The sequence below is a fragment of the Chanodichthys erythropterus genome, chromosome 17 (assembly GCF_024489055.1).
Source record: "Chanodichthys erythropterus isolate Z2021 chromosome 17, ASM2448905v1, whole genome shotgun sequence".
Classification (NCBI taxonomy): domain Eukaryota; kingdom Metazoa; phylum Chordata; class Actinopteri; order Cypriniformes; family Xenocyprididae; genus Chanodichthys; species Chanodichthys erythropterus.
The window spans coordinates 26074795-26096578 of NC_090237.1; the positions used below are offsets into that span (position 1 = coordinate 26074795).

General features: G+C 35.9%; 1 protein-coding gene across 5 annotated transcripts; it reads left to right on the forward strand.

Moving 5' to 3' along the window:
• The first annotated feature begins 563 nt into the window (after positions 1-563).
• On the forward strand, positions 564-20804 carry si:ch73-95l15.5 (myosin heavy chain, striated muscle). 5 transcript variants are annotated; one of them, XM_067365640.1, is made up of 13 exons: positions 9002-9541; positions 10266-10400; positions 11914-12104; positions 12304-13325; positions 13407-13559; positions 15319-15393; positions 15494-15610; positions 17598-17747; positions 17955-18122; positions 18246-18437; positions 19409-19600; positions 19707-19832; positions 19924-20804. In XM_067365640.1, the coding sequence occupies exons 3-12, from the start codon at positions 11933-11935 to the stop codon at positions 19809-19811; spliced, it is 2346 nt and encodes a 781-aa protein (XP_067221741.1). In that variant the 5' UTR covers positions 9002-9541; positions 10266-10400; positions 11914-11932; the 3' UTR covers positions 19812-19832; positions 19924-20804. The 5 variants fall into 5 exon arrangements, 4 of the variants coding, with proteins under 4 accessions (XP_067221741.1, XP_067221739.1, XP_067221738.1 ...); XM_067365638.1 differs by adding an exon at positions 10083-10119 and having other exon boundaries at positions 9003-9541; positions 19707-20804; XM_067365637.1 differs by having other exon boundaries at positions 9003-9541; positions 19707-20804.
• The last annotated feature ends 980 nt before the right edge of the window (positions 20805-21784 follow it).

The following is a 21784-nucleotide window of genomic DNA, read 5'->3' on the forward strand; positions in this document are numbered from 1 at the left end:
CAGGAAATTTTAATTTGAAAGTGAACTAATCCTTTAAAGCATGAAGAGCACCAGATGTGTTCTGCTTACAATACGAATCATCATATTTTCCAGTGGACGTGTTTATACTTATAACCATAAAACATGCGCTTGATATTAATGTGCACCTAAATATGACATAATTCATGTGTTTTGTGTGCATATATATATATATATATATAACTTTGTTTAATTTTTATGTATATTTTGTAAAGAATGTTCTATATATTTAAATATATATTTATTTCAGTCAAATAAGTGGCAATTGGCTTTCAATAATAATAATGTAGCGCTCAATAAAGTTTGAAAAACTGCTGGAGGTCTTTGTAGACACTCTATCATTAGTTGATAGCATTCAAGAAAAAGGTAAATATGTAAACAATGTGACAATCTATTGTAATAATAAGAAATGTTTGCGTTTTGTTTTCATTTCTTCCGATAAACCACATCAAGTAGTGAGATAGAGGAAGTGGTCTATAAAAGCATCACCTCAACTCTGACAAAACATCACATGCGGAACAACGTTACCAACCTATGAGATTGAGGCTCAGATCTTTCAGCAGAACGTCTGGCCACCGTTAGAATAGTCCACGTGGATACCTAATATAATTTTGGTAAATTAAAATAAGTATTTGATTTCGGTTTGTAGACATTTGATTATTTTGAGACATTGCTGAAGTACCTCTATGGGGGGATTGATGAGTGATAGCTGCAGACCATGTGTTATTTTAACTGCTGTATTACTGCTGTCCTCCGTCATGGGATACAGACCTGTAATTATTGTTCACGGGATATTAGATGGACCCAGACAGTTCGAGATGTTAGTGAAGTTTATCAATCAGGTAAGATATTCCCATGTTCAGTTAAGTAATGTTATCTCGTTTACTGTGTATCTCGAATATACTATAGTAGCCTATTAAATGTATAGCCTACATATAATATCAAATTAAATATATATCTATATATATATATATATATATATATATATATATATATATATATATATATATATATATATACACACAGTCAAACCAAAAGTTATTCAGACACCTTGAACATTTCATTCATTAATACAGTTTATTCGTAATAGTTTAAAAAATGGTAAAAAAATACAACAAGATCTCAGAGTTAAACTGTGTCAGAAAAAAAAAAAAAACCTTAATTGTGTCAGATAACACTTAAGCAAAACATGGTCTGGTCAAAGTGTCTGAATAATTTTTGGTCCCAATTTTTTTTTTATCAGTTTTACTGCTAGTCCACTGTATGGAGAATTTTTGGGTATAATAGGTCACAGTTTACTTTATTTTTCTATCCTCACTTAAATAAATGAACTATAGTGTCCTCCTGCACCCATTAGTAAAAATATATAAAAAATGTCTGAATAATTTTTGGTCTGACTGTACAGTATATACACTATACTGGGACACAGTATTGGGACACTCCTCCAAATCATTGAATTCAGGTGTTCCAATCACTTCCATGGCCACAGGTGTATAAAATCAAGCACCTAGGCATGCAGACTGTTTCTACAAACATTTTTGAAAGAATGGGTCGCTCTCAGGAGCTCTGTGAATTCAAGTGTGATACCGTGATAGGTTGCCACTTGTGCAATAAGTCCATTCGTGAAATTTCCTTAGTACTAAATATTCCACGGTCAACTGTTAGTAGTATCATAACAAAGTGTAAGCAATTGGGAACAACAGCAACTCAGCCATGAAGTGTTAGGCCACATAAAATCACAGAGCGGGGTCAGAGAATGGGATGGGATGTCATTAAAGTTCATGTGCGCGTAAAGGCATGTGTCCCAAAACGTTTGGCAATATAGTGTGTGTGTATACATATATATATATATATATATATATATATATATATAAGAATTAGAATATCGTCAAAAAGAATAATTAGAATATCATCAAAAAGTTGATTTTTTTCACTAATTCCATTCAAAAAGTTAAACTTGTATATTATATTCATTCATTAAACACAGACTGATATATTTCAAATGTTTATTTCTTTTCATTTTGATGATTAGAACTGACACCCAAGGAAAATCCCAAACTCAGTATCTCAGAAAATTAAAATATTACTTAAGACTAATACAAAGAAAGGATTTTTAGAAATCTTGGCCAACTGAAAAGTATGAACATGAAAAGTATGAGCATGTACAGCGCTCAATACTTAGTTGGGGCTCCTTTAGCCTGAATTACTGCAGCAATGTGGCGTGGCATGGAGTCGATCAGTCTGTGGCACTGCTCAGGTGTTATGAGAGCCCAGGTTGCTCTGATAGTGGCCTTCAGCTCTTCTGCATTGTTGGGTCTGGCATATCGCATCTTCCTCTTCACAATACCCCATAGATTTTCTATGGAGTTAAGGTCAGGCGAGTTTGCTGGCCAATTAAGAACAGGGATACCATGGTCCTTAAACCAGGTACTGGTAGTTTTGGCACTGTGTGCAGGTGCCAAGTCCTGTTGGAAAATTAAATCTGCATCTCCATAAAGTTGGTCAGCAGCAGGAAGCATGAAGTGCTCTAAAACTTCCTGGTATACGTCTGCATTGACCTTGGACCTCAGAAAACACAGTGGACCAACACCAGCAGATGACATGGCACCCCAAACCATCACTGACTGTGGAAATTTTACACTGGCCCTCAAGCGACGTGGATTGTGTGCCTCTCCTCTCTTCCTCCAGACTCTGGGACCCTGATTTCCAAAGGAAATGCAAAATTTACTTTCATCAGAGAACATAACTTTGGACCACTCAGCAGCAGTCCAGTCCTTTTTGTTTGTTGTTCAAGAGTGGCTTGACACAAGGAATGCGTCAGCTGAAACCCATGTCTTGCATAAGTCTGTGCGTAGTGGTTCTTGAAGCACTGACTCCAGCTGCAGTCCAATCTTTGTGAATCTCTCCCACATTTTTGAATGGGTTTTGTTTCACAATCCTCTCCAGGGTGTGGTTATCCCTATTGCTTGTAAGCTTTTTTCTACCACATCTTTTCCTTCCCTTCGCCTCTCTATTAATGTGCTTGGACACAGAGCTCTGTGAACAGCCAGCCTCTTTTGCAATGACCTTTTGAGAGCTCTGTGAACAGCCAGCCTCTTTTGCAATGCCCTCCTTGTGCAAGGTGTCAATGGTCGTCTTTTGGACAACTGTCAAGTCAGCAGTCTTCCCCATGATTGTGTAGCATACAGAACTAGACTGAGAGACCATTTAAAGGCCTTTGCAGGTGTTTTGAGTTAATTAGCTGATTACAGTGTGGCACCAGGTGTCTTCAATATTGAAACTTTTCACAATATTCTAATTTTCTGAGATACTGAATTTGGGATTTTCCTTAGTTGTCAGTTATAATCATCAAAATTAAAAGAAATAAACATTTGAAATATATCAATCTGTGTGTAATGAATGAATATAATATACAAGTTTCACTTTTTGAATGGAATTAGTGAAATAAATCAACTTTTTGATGATATTCTAATTATATGACCAGCAACTGTATATGTGTGTGTGTGTGTGTTAAATTAATTTAAATGAATTTAAATTAAGTGTTTCTCATTTCCAAACAAATTCCTCGAGCCTATATAACTACATACAATAAAACTACATAAAACTTGCATAACATTTTTGAATAGGTAAATTTAGGGTCATGCAGTAAAAAAACACCTTATTAAAATCACTCTGTGAGATAACCGTTATATAACCGTTTTTAAGTTGTTTCGGTTTCACATCACCACATTTGGCACATATTTCTCCTTTTTATGTAAGATGAAACTCACTAACTTCTCTTTTCATTGTCGTCTTAGTCTCATCCAGGTACAAATGTGACCACACTAGCCCTGTATGACTACATTGCCAGTATGAAGCCACTGTGGCAACAGGTAGATGGCTTCAGAGAGGCCATCAGACCCATCATGAAGAGCGCTGAAGATGGTGTCCATCTCATCTGCTTCTCACAAGGTCACCTAAACTCATAACTCAAATCATAAGATGTTTGTTATCATTCAAAAGATACTTTAAGGCTCTTATGTTCACCAAGTCTGCATTTATTTGATTAAAAATACAATAAAAACAGTAATATTGTGAAATATTATAATTTAAAGTAACTATTTTATATTTGAATACATTTGAGAGTGTAATTTATTCCAGTGACAGCCATTACTCAATTACTCTTAATATTTTTGTGGAAACCATGATAGATTTTTTTTCAGGATTCTAAAAAAGAACAGCAATTATTTCAAACATATATATTTTTGTAACAATATAAATCTTTACTCTCACTTTTAATGCATTGAATGTGTCCTAGCTGAATAAAAGTATTAATTTCTTAAATAAAAAATCTTACTAACCCCAAACCCTAAAATTTCTATCATTTTCTCAGGTGGTTTGATATGTCGAGGAGTTCTTGCTACCCTTCCTACACACAATGTTCACTCCCTGATAATCCTGTCTTCGCCCCTAGCTGGCCAGTATGGAGGTCAGTCCAATCCTCCCTAAATTACACAACATCTCTTTTCTCTAAGGAAACATCATTCACATTAATAAAGTACTTTGTCCATGCTTCTACAGATTCATGTTATTTGAAATACTTTTTCTCTAAATTTATCAAGTCAAGACTGTACCATTTTTGTTACACTACATGTGGACAAAAAATATCTATCTGCAACTACTGGAATGGTAAGCAGAAATGTCACTTTCGTGCAACAGTTTGTTCACTGTTCTGCATTTCATTTGGTTTACAGCAAATCTCTTTTTTTCTCTGCAGATCCACACCAAAGAGAGAGATACTTAAAGAGCAGCAACTTTCTCGCTCCACTAAATGGAGAGATAGAGCATGCCAACTCAACAGGTAGTTTAAGATTACATGACTTTTGGTAACCTGTGTTTATGTGCAGCTCAGATGGTCGTTTGTACACTTTCAGTTCAGTGGCCTTGAGTCATGTTGTGTTGTATGCTTCGGTTCCCTCGCAGCGTGGCGAGACAGCTTCCTGCGCATAGAGACGCTGGTGCTGATCGGCGGACCAGATGACGGCGTCATTACACCTTGGGAATCAAGGTCTCTGCATCAGTGATATTTTATAGTTTTATTATTATTTGGACTGAGCTTTTATTGTTATATTTTTAGTTTTCATGTTAATTTTAGTTTATTTTTAGTTATTTCATTATGCTTTTCTTACTTTATTTATTTATTTTAAATATTGCTGTTTAGGTTGTTTCATTTATATTCATTTCAGTGTTAGTTTTCCTAACTTCGTTCATCTTCAGAACACAAATTAAGATATTTTTGATGAAATCTGAGAGTTTTTTGACCTCCCTATACACAGCAATGTCATAACCACTTTCAAGGTCCAGAAAGGTAGTAAAGACAAATAGTCCACGTGACTGCAGTGGTTCAAACTTAATGTTATGAAGCGACGAGAATACTTTTTGTGCGCAAAATATTTCAACGGTTTCTTCTCTTCCCTGTCAGTCTCCTACGCCGTTGAAGTGGTAAACACATGCAAAGATTTACAGACGAATAATGAAAAATGTAAAAATTAAAGATGCCCTAGAATCAAAAATTGAATTTATATTGGCATAGTTGAATAACAAGAGTTCAGTACATGGAAAAGACATACATTGAGTTTCAAACTCCATTGTTTCCTCCTTCTTATATAAATCTCATTTGTTTAAAAGACTCCCGGAAAACACGCAGATCTCAATGTAACACCGTAACACTGTTATGTAACAGTCGGGATCATTAATATGTATGACCCAAATATTTGCATAATGCCAGCCCATGTTCAAGGCATTAGACAAGGAAAGGCTGTATTAACGTCTGGATCTGTGCACGGACAAGGTAAGCCAGCAAGGACAACAGCGAAAAATGGCAGATGGAGCAATAATAACTGACATGATCCATGATAACATGATATTTTTAGTGATATTTGTAAATTGTCTTTCTAAATGTTTCATTAGCATGTTGCTAATGTACTGTTAAATGTGGTTAAAGTTACCATCGTTTATTACTGTATTCACGGAGACAAGAGCCGTTGCTATTTTCATTATTAAACACTTGCAGTCTGTATAATTCATAAACACAACTTCATTCTTCATAAATCTCTTCAACAGTGTAGAATTAGCCGTTAGCCACGGATCACAGCCTCAAACTCACACATAATCAAACGTAAACATCTAAATAAATACTTTACTCAAATAATTTGAAGCATGCATACAGCATGCATGACGAACATCTTGTAAAGATCCATTTGAGGGTTATATTAGCTGTGTGAACTTTGTAAATGCACTGTAATATAGTGGAGAGCTTGTGTGGCAGGGAGCACGCCATTTAAAGGGGCGGCGCGCTGCCAAAATCAGTGTATAGTTAATGATGCCCCAAAATAGTGAGCTGAAACTTAAAAGACACATACAGGAGACACCTTAGACTTATATCACATCTTGTGAAAAAGCATTCTTGGGCACCTTTAAATTCATAAAATTTCAACATTCAACATAACACTGAACAACTTTTTAAACATGTAAGTCCCCTCCAAATATTGTAAATATGTTAAATGTATCAGGTTTTATCAGAAGGTGAGTAGATTTCCCAAACACCCTTTTAACATGAAACCAAGTGAAACTTTCCCCGCCTCGCCCCACAGCCTCTCAAATGTTTGTATCACCCAGGTCACATCTCCCCTTTTAGGGTTAAAAAACTGTTGTATCAATTACATCTTATGCCACTAGGAGCAACAAGTGAGTGTTAGAAATGTAATAGTCAGTGAATCATTCATTCAAAAGATTTGTTCAAAAACACTGATTCATCCAGTAATTAAACAAGTATTTATTTATTAATGATTCCATTTTTAAAAAAATAATTAATTCAAATTAATAAAATAAATAAAATTTTTTCCAGCAATTAATATTTTGTTAGAACCTCTTGTAAATTGTGTTATGTTATTTTGTTTAGTTTTATATTCAGAATCAGGGCAGAATCGTGATCTAACCAAAAAAATCATAATTCTCATTTTATCCAGAATCGTGCAGCTCTATTTCACACACGTGTTGTGCTGCTCATGTGAACAGTGTCGGCCAATAATGAGTCGCCGTTCAGACGTAGAACCTGGAAGCGCTGCACTGTGTTCACTACGTAAACAGCGTAAGAGACTGACAGGGAAGAGAAGAAATTGTTAATTAACCCTCTACCGCATAGTGTTGCCATATGGCAACATACTCTTTGTGTTCATTTCCTTGCCACTGTCTCTTTAACAGAACATTCTCGTTTTTTTTGTTGGTAAGAGAAGACCTTAGTTTAGCCAATGATGTGCTTTGGTGAAGTCACATGACATGCAATTTTTTTCTGTGGTGCGATTTTCTGACAGACTGCCGTCTCTTGTATGTAGTTGTTGAAAGCAAATTAAAACGTCAGTAACAAACAAGGACCCGCCCATGTCACATTCACAAAAAAATTGTTAACGTCATCTTAGGTAAGTTATGATGACATATTCACCACTCAAAATTTTTTTATGAAGTCAGTTTTTGGTAAATCGATAAAATGTCTGTGTTGCCATATGGCAACACTGCGCAATAATGGAATGACATTATTATAATACTATATAAAGCACAAGATATTGGAAAATAAGTATAAGGTATTATTTATAATTACTGCTAAAGCTTATAATAGCACCAATTGATTCAATACAAACAACATTTTTGAGGAAAAATATTAACTATATACACTTACACTTATTCTAATTTACTTCCACTATTGTACGTTGTTGCCATATGGCAACATATCATAAAGTACCTTAAAATTATATTTTTTTCCAATTTTTTTTTTTTTACAGAACTTCAAGTTAAGCCATTCTAAGAAAAGAAAAAGAATCAAATATATATATATATTTTTTTATAAATGTATCATAATGCGTGCGGTAGAGGGATAAACTCGTTATTTTTGTTTTGTTTTTTGCGCCCAAAAACTATTCTTGTCGCTTCATAACATTAAGGTTGAACCATGCAGTCATGTGGACTATTTTAACAATGACTTTACTACCTTTCTGGACCTTGAATTTGTTATGACATTGCTGTGTATAGGGAGGTCAAAAAACTCTGATTTCATCAAAAATATCTTAATTTGTGTTCCGAAGATGAATGAAGGTCGACATGAGGGTGAGTAATTAATAACAGAAAGTTGTTTAAAATGTTTATAAAAGCTACTTAAATGTCCTAACTGAACTAAGGTCTATCTAAGTCCTGTCTGTGAAACCAGGCCTTAGTGCTTTAAACTTACTTCAGTTTATTGCCATAAGGCAACATTTCTAATTTTCATTTAGTTTAAGTTTTCCAGCTAATATTTATATTTCAGCTTCATTTCAGTTAACATAAATATGTTTTTAATAGTTTTAGTAGTTAACAATAATAACCCTGCTCTGCATATACTGTATTTTATCACATGATACAGAACATCTAACATTTATCAGAGTTTGACTGTCTTACATGCTGCTAAAGGGTTAATCTGTGGCAGTTCAGCGGACTGGAATGAATGTGAGAAATATGTAGCGTGGCGTTTGAACTCTAAAAGGTCTTATAGGATTATGTGGTGCCTATTTAAAGCATTTCTAAAAAATTAGGTCCTGTATAAAACACACTCGGTCGTTTCAAATCTTTTTACTGTTAATCTCTTTTCCCCCACAGTATTTTCGGGTTTTACGACAGTAATGAAACGGTGGTTGAGATGGAAAAGCAGGATGTAAGTGGAAGCATTCAATTTCAAAGCAACACATATTAGTTTGTTCATGGTTTTTATATTTGCTGGTGCAGTTTAGCTATCCTAACATTTTTCCACTCTCCCCAGTGGTATCTAAGAGATGCGTTTGGCCTGAAGACATTAAACGCAAACGGAGCCGTGGTCAAGTGTGTTTTCCCTGGTGTTCACCACACGTCCTGGCATTCAAACCTCACAGTCTACCAAAACTGCATCGACAAGTGGCTCACCTAATCGACAGAGACGAAAGAAAGAAACTGATGTTCTCACATGCTAACACACAATCCTGAATGCAATCATGTCTTGTGCAGATTATGACTGTGCTCTTATCAATCACATATTTTCTTTGCTACAACAGACTGTGATAATTTATTATCTGTGTAGACAATGACTGATTTTCTGTTATGTGCAGTAGTTGTTTAGCTATTTTCTATTTACGTAAAATCAATTTAAATACTGTGAGCAGATTATTTCTATTTTTATTTAGGAGATAATGCAGGACTAATATTTTGTTGTAATAAAAATAAATGCCATTTTATAGTTATTATTAAAAAAAATTGTGATCGCAAGAAAATGTGTGTGTATATAAATAAATAAACAAATAAATATTGTGACTTGTCTGTAATGCGCGTGGTTGTGCAAACAGCTGGAGCGCGCCACGCAGCCGCGTGCTCAAACAGGTATTTATGATGACGTCAGCAAGGTAGAGCGGGCGCGCGGCGGCTGCCACTCCGGTTCGGACGCGCGAGAGCTCCTGCTCGAGACCGAGGAAACACTTCCCGAGCTCCGGTAAGCGACTTGTTTGCGACTGTAATGGGATATTTTCGATTCTCGCAACTTATCAGGCCAGTTGACGGCTGTGTTGACGAGTTGTTTGGTCTATCATATCATGTTTTGTCCTCTGCTGGGTCATTCTGACATTCCGGGAATCAAAAGTCAGTTTTGCGGGGGTTTACACGTTATCAGCGGCGGTTTAAGCGTTATGACGGAGGTGATTTTTGAATGAACACACGAGAGAGTTGCTGAGGTTGGTCATCGCGCTCTGCCAACGCGTCACTTTTTTACATAATTTATTTGTGTTTTCAAGCAGCGCCTGATTTAAAGCGCTCGAGCTAGTCTTTCATAGATGTGATTTAAAGTAATAGTTCACCCAAAAATAGAAATACTGTCAGCGTTTATTCACCTGATGTTGTTCCAAACTGGTAAAGCTTTCTTCAGACTGACCGCCAGTCACCGTTCACTTTCATTGTATGGATAGAAGAAAATAAAAACGTCAAAAGTGACTGTCAGTCCCTATCATTGAGTCTGACATTTCCTTTTGGGTTCCAAGGAAAGGAGCAAGTCACTCAGGCTTGTACAAACATGATGTGAGTAAATTATTTAGATGTATTTTTAATTTTGGGTGAACTAAGCTGGTGTGGCATCGACTTAAATTCTTCAAGATGGTTTTATGGGGGTGAAAATTATTTATGTAAATAATCTGATTTTGCAATGTGTGTGTGTGTGTGTTTAGTGCTCAAGGCCAGTGTGTCCAGCCCATGTAAACATTGACTGTCAGTAGAAGAAAGTGTCATTCACTGGATCCACCCAGCCAAAGGACAACAGTGAACAAAACCACACAATACAACTCAGTCATTCCACCAAACCGGTACGATTTGGACTTTTTTACCCAAATGTGTTACTTTTCTGAACACCCCACAACATTAATGACATATTTAACTTCCAGAAAAACATATTTTCCTCTCTGAGGCATCAAATCCCTATTATTGTTGGTCATTGTTTTAAGCTATGGACACTATGGGAGCTCTCTGAATATTATTATACAATGTATTTGTGATAAAATCAACATTATCCTAATAATCAGATGTCCCTCACACTAATTCAGTAATTGCAAATATAAAAATGACACAAAATCTCACACTTTTGCTATACTAAAGCCTGAAATGGACACTTTTTCAGAATTTGAACTAAAATCAGTATTCTTATGATTGCTCTGAACATGAATTCAACTAACTTTAAATTACTTTTTCATAAACTTAAAATGATAATAATAATAAGGTGTGACGGGATTTTGTTTTTTTGCCCAAATTGGCCAATCTAGTGAATAAATGGAGAGCACACAGCATGCATGATATTAAGAAATCATGAATAATGTTGAAATAACAAAGATAATTTTCACAAGTAATAGTTTTCTATCTTTAATTGATGTAATGGGATTGAGTAGTTAAGCTTGACAAACACAATTTCACAACATAATTTAGTTATAATTATTAAAGAAGGTGGTAACTCGCCTGTGTCCGCTCACAATGTTGTTCAGAAGACTTCTGTGATGTCACTTCCTATTAATGATGTCGCACAAGTATCGGTTCATTATTTTTATAGGGGGAGAATGGTTTGTGTAACAGGGTTGAGAGGTTACTGAGGTATGGACCTAAATTATGTGATTTTAATGAAAAATCATGAATTTACTTAGGAAAAAAAACATTACCAACAAAAACAAAAAAAGCACAGATTGATATTTATGGGAATGGCAAAATGTATGGAATTCTTTCTCATTTTATTACTCATATCCCAAGTACATTTTCATAGAAGGCCTTGAGGGACTTGACAAAATAGGTGGTGTCAACTGAAAAAAACTAAATAATTTCTAATATAAAGATAAAATGTATGTCATGTTTTTAAACATTAAAGGAGACATTTCAAAAGCTTTTAAAAATATATTTTGGTGACCCAATAGATAAAATACACTGAAAAAGGGACTCAAATCATACTGGTTTCTGGTTTCGTGGAATGTACAACTACTGATAGTGTGTGTGTATATATATATATATATATATATAATATATATATAATATATATATATATATATATATAAAATATATATATATATATATATATATATATATATATATATATAATTATTTTTTTTATATTTTATTCCCATGGGACACTCAAGAAGAATTGTGATGGCATTTCAGGGGCTTATTTATTATGATTATTATTTTGGGGTGAACTATTCCTTTATTATTTAACTTAATTATTTTATAGCAGATATCACTGCCTTGGCTTCATCCAGCACCTGTTGTGTGTTTCTTTTATTTGGTATGCTTGAGCCGAAATCGTAATACATATTTATTGTTTGTTTATTGTTGTTGTTATAGGGCACCTGCTGTATTTACGATGACTACACGAGGTAAGAGTGAAGGATGCCGCATCTGTGGGAGTGACCTGCAGGGTAACCAGCGGCGATGGTTGTATGCGGGTCAGAACAGAAAGGGGGCACAACCTCAGACCCCAACAGACTTTTCGAGCAAGGGAAGCTTGCCCAGATCAGCACAAAGCAGCCCATGGGGTATGAACTGCAGAGCACCTTTCTAACAACTTACATTTGTTTGTTATTACTGGATCACTTTTAAAATGCTATTAAAATGAAACCGAGGGGTAAATATGTATTGCTGCATAATTTATAATATTCTGATTATCTAAAACCTAAACAACACTTTAATAGCTATTAAAATTAATTATGTACCTTCTTTTGTTTTTATTTCTAGGCAGCACTTTATCTCTCAGCTCCTCCCGTTCGCTCTCGAAGTCTCGCGGCCTTCTCACCCCTACGAAAGGAATCGACCTGCTCAGTGTGCTGACACACATATTAGAGCAGCCTGTGCCACGTGGAGCCGGTCAGGGCGAGTTTTTGTGTGGCAAGTGTGTGTCGGTTCTGGAACGAGTTTTCAAATTTGACACCGTTATCGCCCGAGTACGAATGCTGTCGAACGAGAGACTCCAGAAACTCAGTCAGGAAAGGGACAAGATTAGGCGTTGGGTGCGAAGCATGTACGATCAGCGCCACCCTTCTAGTTCAAAGAGAAAAGGAAGCTCCAGTGAGGATGAAGGGGACAGGAAGGATTCCGTAGGGGAGGGATACAGAGAACTGCTCAGGGACAACATGGCCCTCTCCGAGTACGAATGGTGGTCTGAGAAAGCAGAGTCATGTCCGTATTATAGGAAAACAGGGAAACGGTGTCAACAAGGCAAGAAGTGTGAGGGTTGCGACTCCTTGAGGGTGTCCGACTCGGACTATGAGTCCGTTTGTGGGATTCCGCGTCACTTGCCCGATCAAGCCTTCATGCCATTGGGCCTCTCTCGAGACAAATCCTGCAGCATGCCTCTTCATTGGTCGAGAATGCCATCTGTCAGATCAAGCCCCGCCTCGCTGTCCGGTTCCTGTCATTCTTTGCGATCTCGATCCCGCACTACCTCCATCCAATCGCTGGACTCGATAGACGGCACTGATCCGTTTGATTGGCCAGAGGAGCATTCGGCCATAATCGACACCGTTTTCAAAGAGTTGAGGGGAATTGAAGGAAAGCCAGTAAGGTCACCTGCTGGAAGTCGTATTCCCGTGTTGGACAGAGGGGACGTGCAGAACGGAAAGGATGAGGTAGGACCGAAAGCGGGGTTAGTGAGGGTCTTGAATTTCGGAGAAGGAGACAATGGGACGGAAGATGAGTTTGAAGAAGAGAACGACATCCTGACCGAGCTAAAAGATGACTTTATGCCATTGCAAAGAGAGGTGAGGGCTGTCGGACTGTTTTATAAAAATGTTTGACCTCTTTTTCATGCCTTGACTCAATTTTATTTCCTCTTTTTTTAGCCGTCTGCAGGTAAGGTGCACCTTGCTGTGAAGCATTTGCGTGAACAGCTTGTTCAAGCTCAGGCTCGCATCAGAACTCTTGAGGCTCAGCTTAGGGGGACCGACAAACCACCAACCGACGCTCCTGCCAAGCAGTTTAAGTCTCCACAAGTGGTGAGTGAGACGAGGCTGGGATAATTACGTTTAATGGCATGGGTGCACTGAAGTGTGTGCTGTGTGCATTGTGTTTTAGAGACTTAGCACAGCATGCCTGAGACACACCCTCTCCTAATCTTTTTGTTGATTTTTGTTATTTTCAAATGATGCCTTTATATAGGGCATATTACAGAAGGTGTGTGTGGATGCTTTTAAAAAAGATAGGGTTTTGCCCACGCACACACACCTCCTCCAAGAATCTTCCCAAACCAGAGGAGTTTGCCCTGGGCTGTGGTTGCCGTTTCTTTCATAACAGGCTTTTCAGCTGCTGCTGCTTTTTTTTTCTCTTTCAGTATTCATCATGTATTAAAATATTTTATATTTTCAACTAAATAATCATCAAGAATGAATTCACACAGTCACCCAGACACTTTTAAGCCATTTTAAGAATTTCATTGAGTATTGAGTTGCATTTATTTTAAAGAGAAAGCACCTTTCAAGGAAGATGTTTCATAAAAAGAAATTCAGGATAAAAGTTATCCTAGTTAGGATTAAAAAAAAGTACAAATGTTAATTGAAATAAAGCAGAACATAAAATGTAAATATCAGATGAAGGAATTACACAAAAATTAGAAGTAAATGAGAAATACACAACAATTAGAAATGAGTTTAAGTACTAAAATGACTAAAACTAAATAAAATAAAACTAATAAAAATTACAAAAAAACACATAGCAAAATTACTGAAATTTAAAAAATGAAAACTAAAAATATAAAAAAACACTAAAAATATTAATAAATTGTTTATTATTATGTAAATAATATCAAAATAACATGGCATAGAAGTATTTGGACACTTTGTGAAAGCCAAATTTTAGTAGAAAATATTCGTAGTTAATGTGATGAACTACACCTGTTCTGTTAGGACAACTTGAGGAGAAGTCAGGGTACGTTTACATGACAATGATGTACTAAAAACAGAACAGTTTTTTTTTTCCTTTGCATTTTTTTGCGTACAGTCAACAACATTGTCAAAACAGTCCCTGTTCAACTTCACACGGATCCACGAAAACAACTAAAAATGGTGTATTAATCATGTCAGGCCAGCAGTTTGCAATGTCACTTTGTAAAGATTAAGCGCCTACAGACTGAACATGTGTGTGATGTCACCGTTTTCACAATTTCACGTTTTTGAAGTTTACATGGAGACGATAAGTTTCATTTTCAAAAACCCGGTTTCAAAAGTTTTTATTTTAAGGCCCCCAAAATGCTGTTGTCATGTAAATGAAAAAGAAAGAAAGAAAGAAAAAAACGCATGCATTTTTTCCTTTTTAGTTGAAAACGGTGTCAGGTAAATTGCCCCTGACTTCATACATCAACTAAAAGTCATCTTAACACCAGTTGTTTAAAAATCATTGCAAAAATGCCTCACAAAAGAAATGACCTCTAAGAAACACTCTAGCATCATAAAATTTGATGTTATATAATGCAATGAATTAAGTGTGACTTCAGTGTCCAAATACTTTAACCGCTCTCTTTTGATCTACTTTAATTCGGGATTTTACAGAGAGCTGTAATTTCATAGCACTGGTGCATGCTGGGTTGAGGCTATTGAACTGTTGCTCTGTAGTGTGAGGTGATAGCAGTTATATAACTCTAGTGGAATGCAGTCACAAGAAGTCACAATGCCATGAACTGTCCCTCAGGCATGACATTGAGTCATTTTGCTGGGAATGATGCCTGTTTGTGAGACTAATCTGATTGTTTTTGCCATACAGGCCAGTTTGAAGAATAAAAATGACCTCATAGAGAGTCTCAGCCAATCACTACACAGCAGAGAGAACGTAATCCAAGTGAGTCCTGTATTGATGAACTCCTCATAGATTCAGGATAAAAACAGATTGTGTGGAGGGCACAGATATGTCAGTGAACTGTGTGCTCTCCTCTCTTCAGGAATGTGTGACTTTGATCCAGAAGCTGTGTGCTGAGCAGGGAGTGGAATCGGAGGACTCCGACAAACTCATCAAAAAACTGGCCAGTGCAGTGACTGATACACGCAGTGAACATGAGGTGAGGTTAATGTTTTTTTTTTTTTTTTTTTTTTAACAAAAAACAAATTAATGCTTGTTTTCAGCAAGGCTGCATTAATTTGATTAAAATGACAGTAAACACACAAATGTCTATTTCATATAAATACTGTTCTTTTGAGCTTTCTGTTGATCAAATTATCTTGAAAATAGGTTTCCACAAAAATATTAAGCAGCACAACTGTTTTCAACATTGCTAAAAATTAGAAATGTTTCTTGAGCATCAAATCATCATATTAGGATGATTTCTGAAGGATCATGTGACACTGAAGACTGGAGTAATCATGCTGAAAATTAAGCTTTGCATCACAGGAATAAATTACATTTTAAAATATTATAAAACAGAACATCGTTACTTAAAGGGGACCTATTATTATTTATTATTCCCCTTTTCACAAGATGTTTGTTCATTTATTATTTCTTCACTATTATATAGGTCAGTGGTTCCCAAACTGGGGTATGCTTACCCCTGGGGGTACGTGAGGTGACAAAAGGGTGTATGTGAACAAAATGCTGAGTAGTTCATTTAATTGTACCTTAAAATAATATTAAAATCGAGCATGTATTTCTAACTGCCAAAATGTCGTAAATCCAGTACATTTAATGAAACTACCTCATCATTTGCAGTCAAAAATGACTGTATCCACACAAGCAGCATGCATATGATAGACTGTGTGCAGATTCTGCTGCTTAAATCGCGCTAAATTACTGTCGTTCTCGACAATGCACAGATTTAGCACTTGCTCGCATGAAGAACAAATATAGACACAGATAGTGGATTGATATCGATTAAGATTCAAACTTTCTTCGATACAAAAAAATACCTTGTGTGAGTTCTTGTATTTAATAATGATAACAAGCAAGAATGCAATTGTTCCCAAATATCCACATGACTGCAAACGTGACATTATACAACAGGTCAAAAAATAAAACGTACATTTTAAACACAGTACTGTCAGTATTTACTCTATTTTGCAATGAAATAATAGTTCTAACGAAAACCACAGCGAACAATTCTGCGGCTTTGAACGAATCGTGAATGATTCAATGATTCATTCACAGCCACTTGCTTCGTTACTGAATGAATGACTCGATGACTCGCTCATAAAAACATGACCCGTGCCTTTTGCTGCCACCTACTGGCGGTTTTAGTTTAAAGGTTCTCTAAGTGATGTCACGCGTTTTTAGGCCAAAACATTTTTTGTCACATACAGCAAACATCTCCTCACTATCCGCTAGCTGCCTGTCCCCTGAACACACTGTAAAAAAAACGCGGTCTCTATAGTCGCCACAAGCTCCAAAAACGGCAACAAAAACAAACTGGTGCAGCCTGGACCACTTAACATAGTACACATGCTCCAGCCAATAACCGACAATAATGATTTTAAATGTGCGTTCATGACTGTTTCAGGAAGCGAGGAGAGGAGGGGGAGGAGGAGGAGGAGGGAGGGTCTAGCTAGCCTCTGTTTAGTTTGAACGTCAACAGAAAGTTACTCCACCCAGCATCGCTTAGAGCACCTTTTAAAGAAGTGAAATCATAATCAAGGACCCCTTTAAACTTGTAATAATATTTCACAACATTAATGTTTTTACTATATTTTTGATCAAATAAATTCAGTCTAGGTAAGCATGAGAGACTTGTTTCAAAAACTTTTTTTAAAACTCTTACCAACCCCAAACTTTTGAATGGTACTATTTTTTTTTTTTCAGTAACTTGTGAAGACCATAATTTTAAGCAGCTTTACCATATTCTCTGGCGATTTGACCCTTGCAAATATAGCAAAAGTACACAGACTGAGCACACAGTGAAGCTCTGGCTAACACACCCAGTTTTGGCTGGGTCACTGTGTGGGGTAAATAACTTGGTAAATGAGCACTTCATGTTTGCTTCAGATGAGGGCCAGGAAATGCTGGATGCATGTGCATTTCATAGTTCTTATTCTTTATTTCTACATTCATGTTTTAATCAGGAAGTCTTGGAGGCTCAGCTGTCAGATGCAAGCGAGAGGGAGAAAGCCCTAGAGAAACAGCTGAAGGCCGTTAGGGACGCTGGCAGAGAGCGAGACAGAGACCTCATCACACTCAACACTGTGCTCCAGTGTAACCAGGATGTTATTAACGTGAGTCAAACAAACAGTGCTCTAATTCAACAGTACACACATATGTTTACTTAATCACTCAGTTAGTGCCTGCTGCTGCTGTTATACATGACTGCTATACATTTGTTAGTAAGTAAAGCATTGATAAATGGAGCTCTCAAAATGCATTAAATGGTGAACTTTTCAAATTTATTGTAGAAAAAAAACAATTTTTTTATCTTCAAATAGCACCTGCGTGTAGAGCTTGCAGAGCGAGATCGAGCCCAACAGGAGATGATGAAAGAGTGGGAAGTGTGGAAAGAGAGAGATTCAGCCCTGACTGCACTGGTGAAGGATAACAAAGACCATATTTCTCAGCTAAAGGAGGCGCTTGAGAGTTCACGCAAAGATGTGCAGGTAGATGTGACGTTATCTACCTCCCCTGCTGTCTGATTTAACTTCTCTTGCAAAAAGCAGTTGATGTTAATGATTAGTTAATTTATAATTTCCAGTAGTCAACTATTAACTTTTACCCCATAGGCTCTCTCAGACTCTCTGATTGGACGGGGGTTGGATGGGGGAGGAGCTGAGGCTGGATTGGTCAATCAACTGCGAGAGAAAGAAGCTCTGCTGGTGGCAAGCTTCAGAGATAGAGAGGAGCTCAGCTCCACCATGTTGCAGGAGATCTCGAGACTCTCCTCTGCCTTAACCGACACTGAAAACCTCATACTGGTAATGTCTGATAAAAGCATGTTTCGTGGCTTTTTCAAAAAGTTCAACACATTGCCAATCATTTTTAGTGCGCAGAATGACTCCAAAACCTTTGACTTATTTATTTTGTGATACAACAGAAAAACAATTGTGCCACCTGGTGGTCTGTACAAACATTGCTCTGGCTAATACCAGTAACTAGTGATGTATTGAAATCATTTTTTTTACTGAAACCCCTAAAACCAATATAATTTTAATTTAGCCGAAAACAATAAATAACATTTATTTAATAATAAATTAATTAATCACATTTATTAAATCAACACTCAAAACCTTAGTTGTATATAGACATTTTAAATTGCACATAGGGCAGTTTTTATATACTTTTTATTTTTTATTATTACATAACTGTGCATCTATTCCAATTCATTGTTGAAATATAAATGTTTAAACATTGGCTGTAATAAAAACATGTTTTCATGATAGATTTGTTCAAACATACATTAAATAAATATGTAATATAGTTCATATATTTATCAAAATGTGCCTTTTTATAGAGTTATTTTTTCTGGCTATCTAACAAGCTCTGAACATTGAATGGCTTTCACTGCCGCTTGAACTAAGGCACCAAACCGTGATCTGTCATGTCACAATAAAGGGTATCAACTATCAAAACTGTATTTATTGTTTGAATTTCATTTTAAAATTGAAGAAATCTGCAATAACTTTTTGTTATTGTGATTATTGGATGGTAGGCGCTCTATAGATAATGTTTAGTGAAGTTTTGTTCACACATCAACTGAAAACAGCATAGACTAAAACATCCTGGTTCAAAATAATGATGCTGAAATTTCTGTCCATCACTATCAGTAACCATTTTCTGACCATTATTTAAAAAGCTTGACTTCAGAGATCAATCTGAGAGTCCAAACCAGTGCACTCTCAAGATCTAGTTTGTACGTTTACATCAACATGCATCCATGTTCTTTCAGGACCAAAGAGAAAATCACAAACGTGCCATCACTGCCCTGTCACAGCAACTCAAAGACACACTCAAGGAGCTGAGAGAGAAAACCAAGGAGAAGAAGGAGGCTGAACTAGGGTGGAAGAAGGAAAATAAAGAGAGGGCTTTCGAGGAAGGAAAACTGAGAGACAATCTTCAGAAGAGGGATAAACTTATAGAGGTAAATGTCTCTCCTTACTGTAGGTGTGTTTTGATGTTAGAAACTACTGGTTGTTACAAATGTAACCCATTATTGACCAGATATTTTTTTGGTTTGCCCTTCATAGCAAGTTCTTCTGGAGTTAGAGGAGCGGGATGGCGTGTTAACAGAGCTACAGCAAAACATCTCTAGCAGACTTGGACCCAAAACAGCCCTCAAACACACACTGTGAGTGTGTGATTAAACACATACTGTGAGTGCTCTTGTATACAATGAACTGCACAATATATTGTTAATTGAGTGCAATGCCTATCTCCGATGTCTTTCATTTTTTTCTGCAACAGAAATGAGGATCTGCAGATCTGGTTCAGCTTCGGATAAATATTTATTCTGTTAAATTCTTATGGTAATTCTCTAGTTTAATCAAGATGATTGAGACAGGCTAATGTATATAGTGAGTTGTGAATAGTGCCAATTGTTCTGCCAGATTGCTCTCAACTGAACTTTTGAAGAGATTGAGGGTATATTATGAAATGTTATTTTAGTTCATATGAATTTATGACTGGACCATTACAGGTTGATTTAGTCATTTTGATTGAATGCAGCCATAAAATGTTCTGATTACTTCCCACACCGTCAGATTGTGGTTGCAAGATTTACATAGTTACACACACGTGCCTTTTCAGCACTCATACATGCTTTGCTTATTAATAATTATTTTTCCATATCCCACAGTCCCTGCAGCCTTTAATTGTTGTTGTTATTATTATTATTATTATTATTATTAAATGTTTAAATTGTGTTTTATTGATATGGCTGCTGAATATGTTGAATGCTGCTTTTCTCTTATTGTTTGATCCATCTTTTCATGTTGTTTTCCATGTGATCATCTGTTTGTCTTGTGTTTATAAATGTTTTCTCATGTCGATTTGTTTTTGAGATGCAGTTATAGTCCCAACTAGGATGTGCCATCTTTGTTCCAGTGTAGGGAAATCATCAGTAGAAGGATTTACAGACTGTCCGAAAAGGACATGTTTTTTAATTTGCTTATTTTATTTGGGTAAGCTGGAATCCCCACAACTTGGTGCATACCTCATAAATCACATTTAAAATGAAGCCTCAAGTTTGTGTGGGTTTTGCAGGTTGAAAGGTTTTGTTGGAGGTTTTCTTTTATGTCTGAAATATTAAAGGTTCTTTCTTGAGAACTCAGGGGTTTAATTGACAATAAAGCCTCAAATATCTAAATTAGTGGACTTTGTGTGATCATTATGTCTCTGGAAAGCATCTGGACTCTTATTTATGGAGTACTTCATATTGCATGTTTCTTTATATTTATATATATATAAATTATATAATAAAAAATGACTTGTCACGTCATTGACCCATATTATATATATATATATATATATATATAATATGGGTCAATGACGTGACAAGTCTTTTTTTTTTTTTTTTTTTTCCCAAGGCCTTAATAATAATAATAATAATAAAAACAAAGATATGACATCCAAAGTATGTAAGGGTAGTACAACTAGATCTCTTTTATTCAATCCAAAAGGTTTTAATACTATTTTGCTACATATAAAGGTATTTTAAAGATTTTGAAGTGTCAAAAGGTCATTCAGTTTAACCGTCCAAAGACCAATACAGCCATTTCATTTGTGATTAAAATATCTTAAAATGTAATAAATGTATATATTTTTTATTCTGGCATGATTTTATAACATCATATTTCAACATCGTGCAAAATGGTATTAAAATTATGCGTAGAAGTCATTGCTTTGTTATGAGAAAGAATGTCCGGAAAAATGAATTTCATTGATGTCATTCGGAGTAACCAATATAAAGGGACCATTTTGGATCAAGTCATGCAGTCAATATCATGTGACAGGATGTGACATCATTCAGACACCTGCAAAGGACCACATGGTCGTGAAGCAAAGTAACTAACTCTCTTTTAAGTACATGAAAAATTCATGTTTTCACTTGTTCATACACATGTCCTGATGTCATTTGGTACAACCGCTATAAACATGGAAAATGTTGTAATATTTTAAAAACTTGTACTAAATATAAAGTGTTTGTTATTTTGTTAGTTAGATATCAGCCTGTTAGCATCGTTTGAAAATATTGTCATTCGCTATAACCAAAAGTGTCATTCGGTAAAACTGAAATTTATATATGAAATATATATATATATATAGT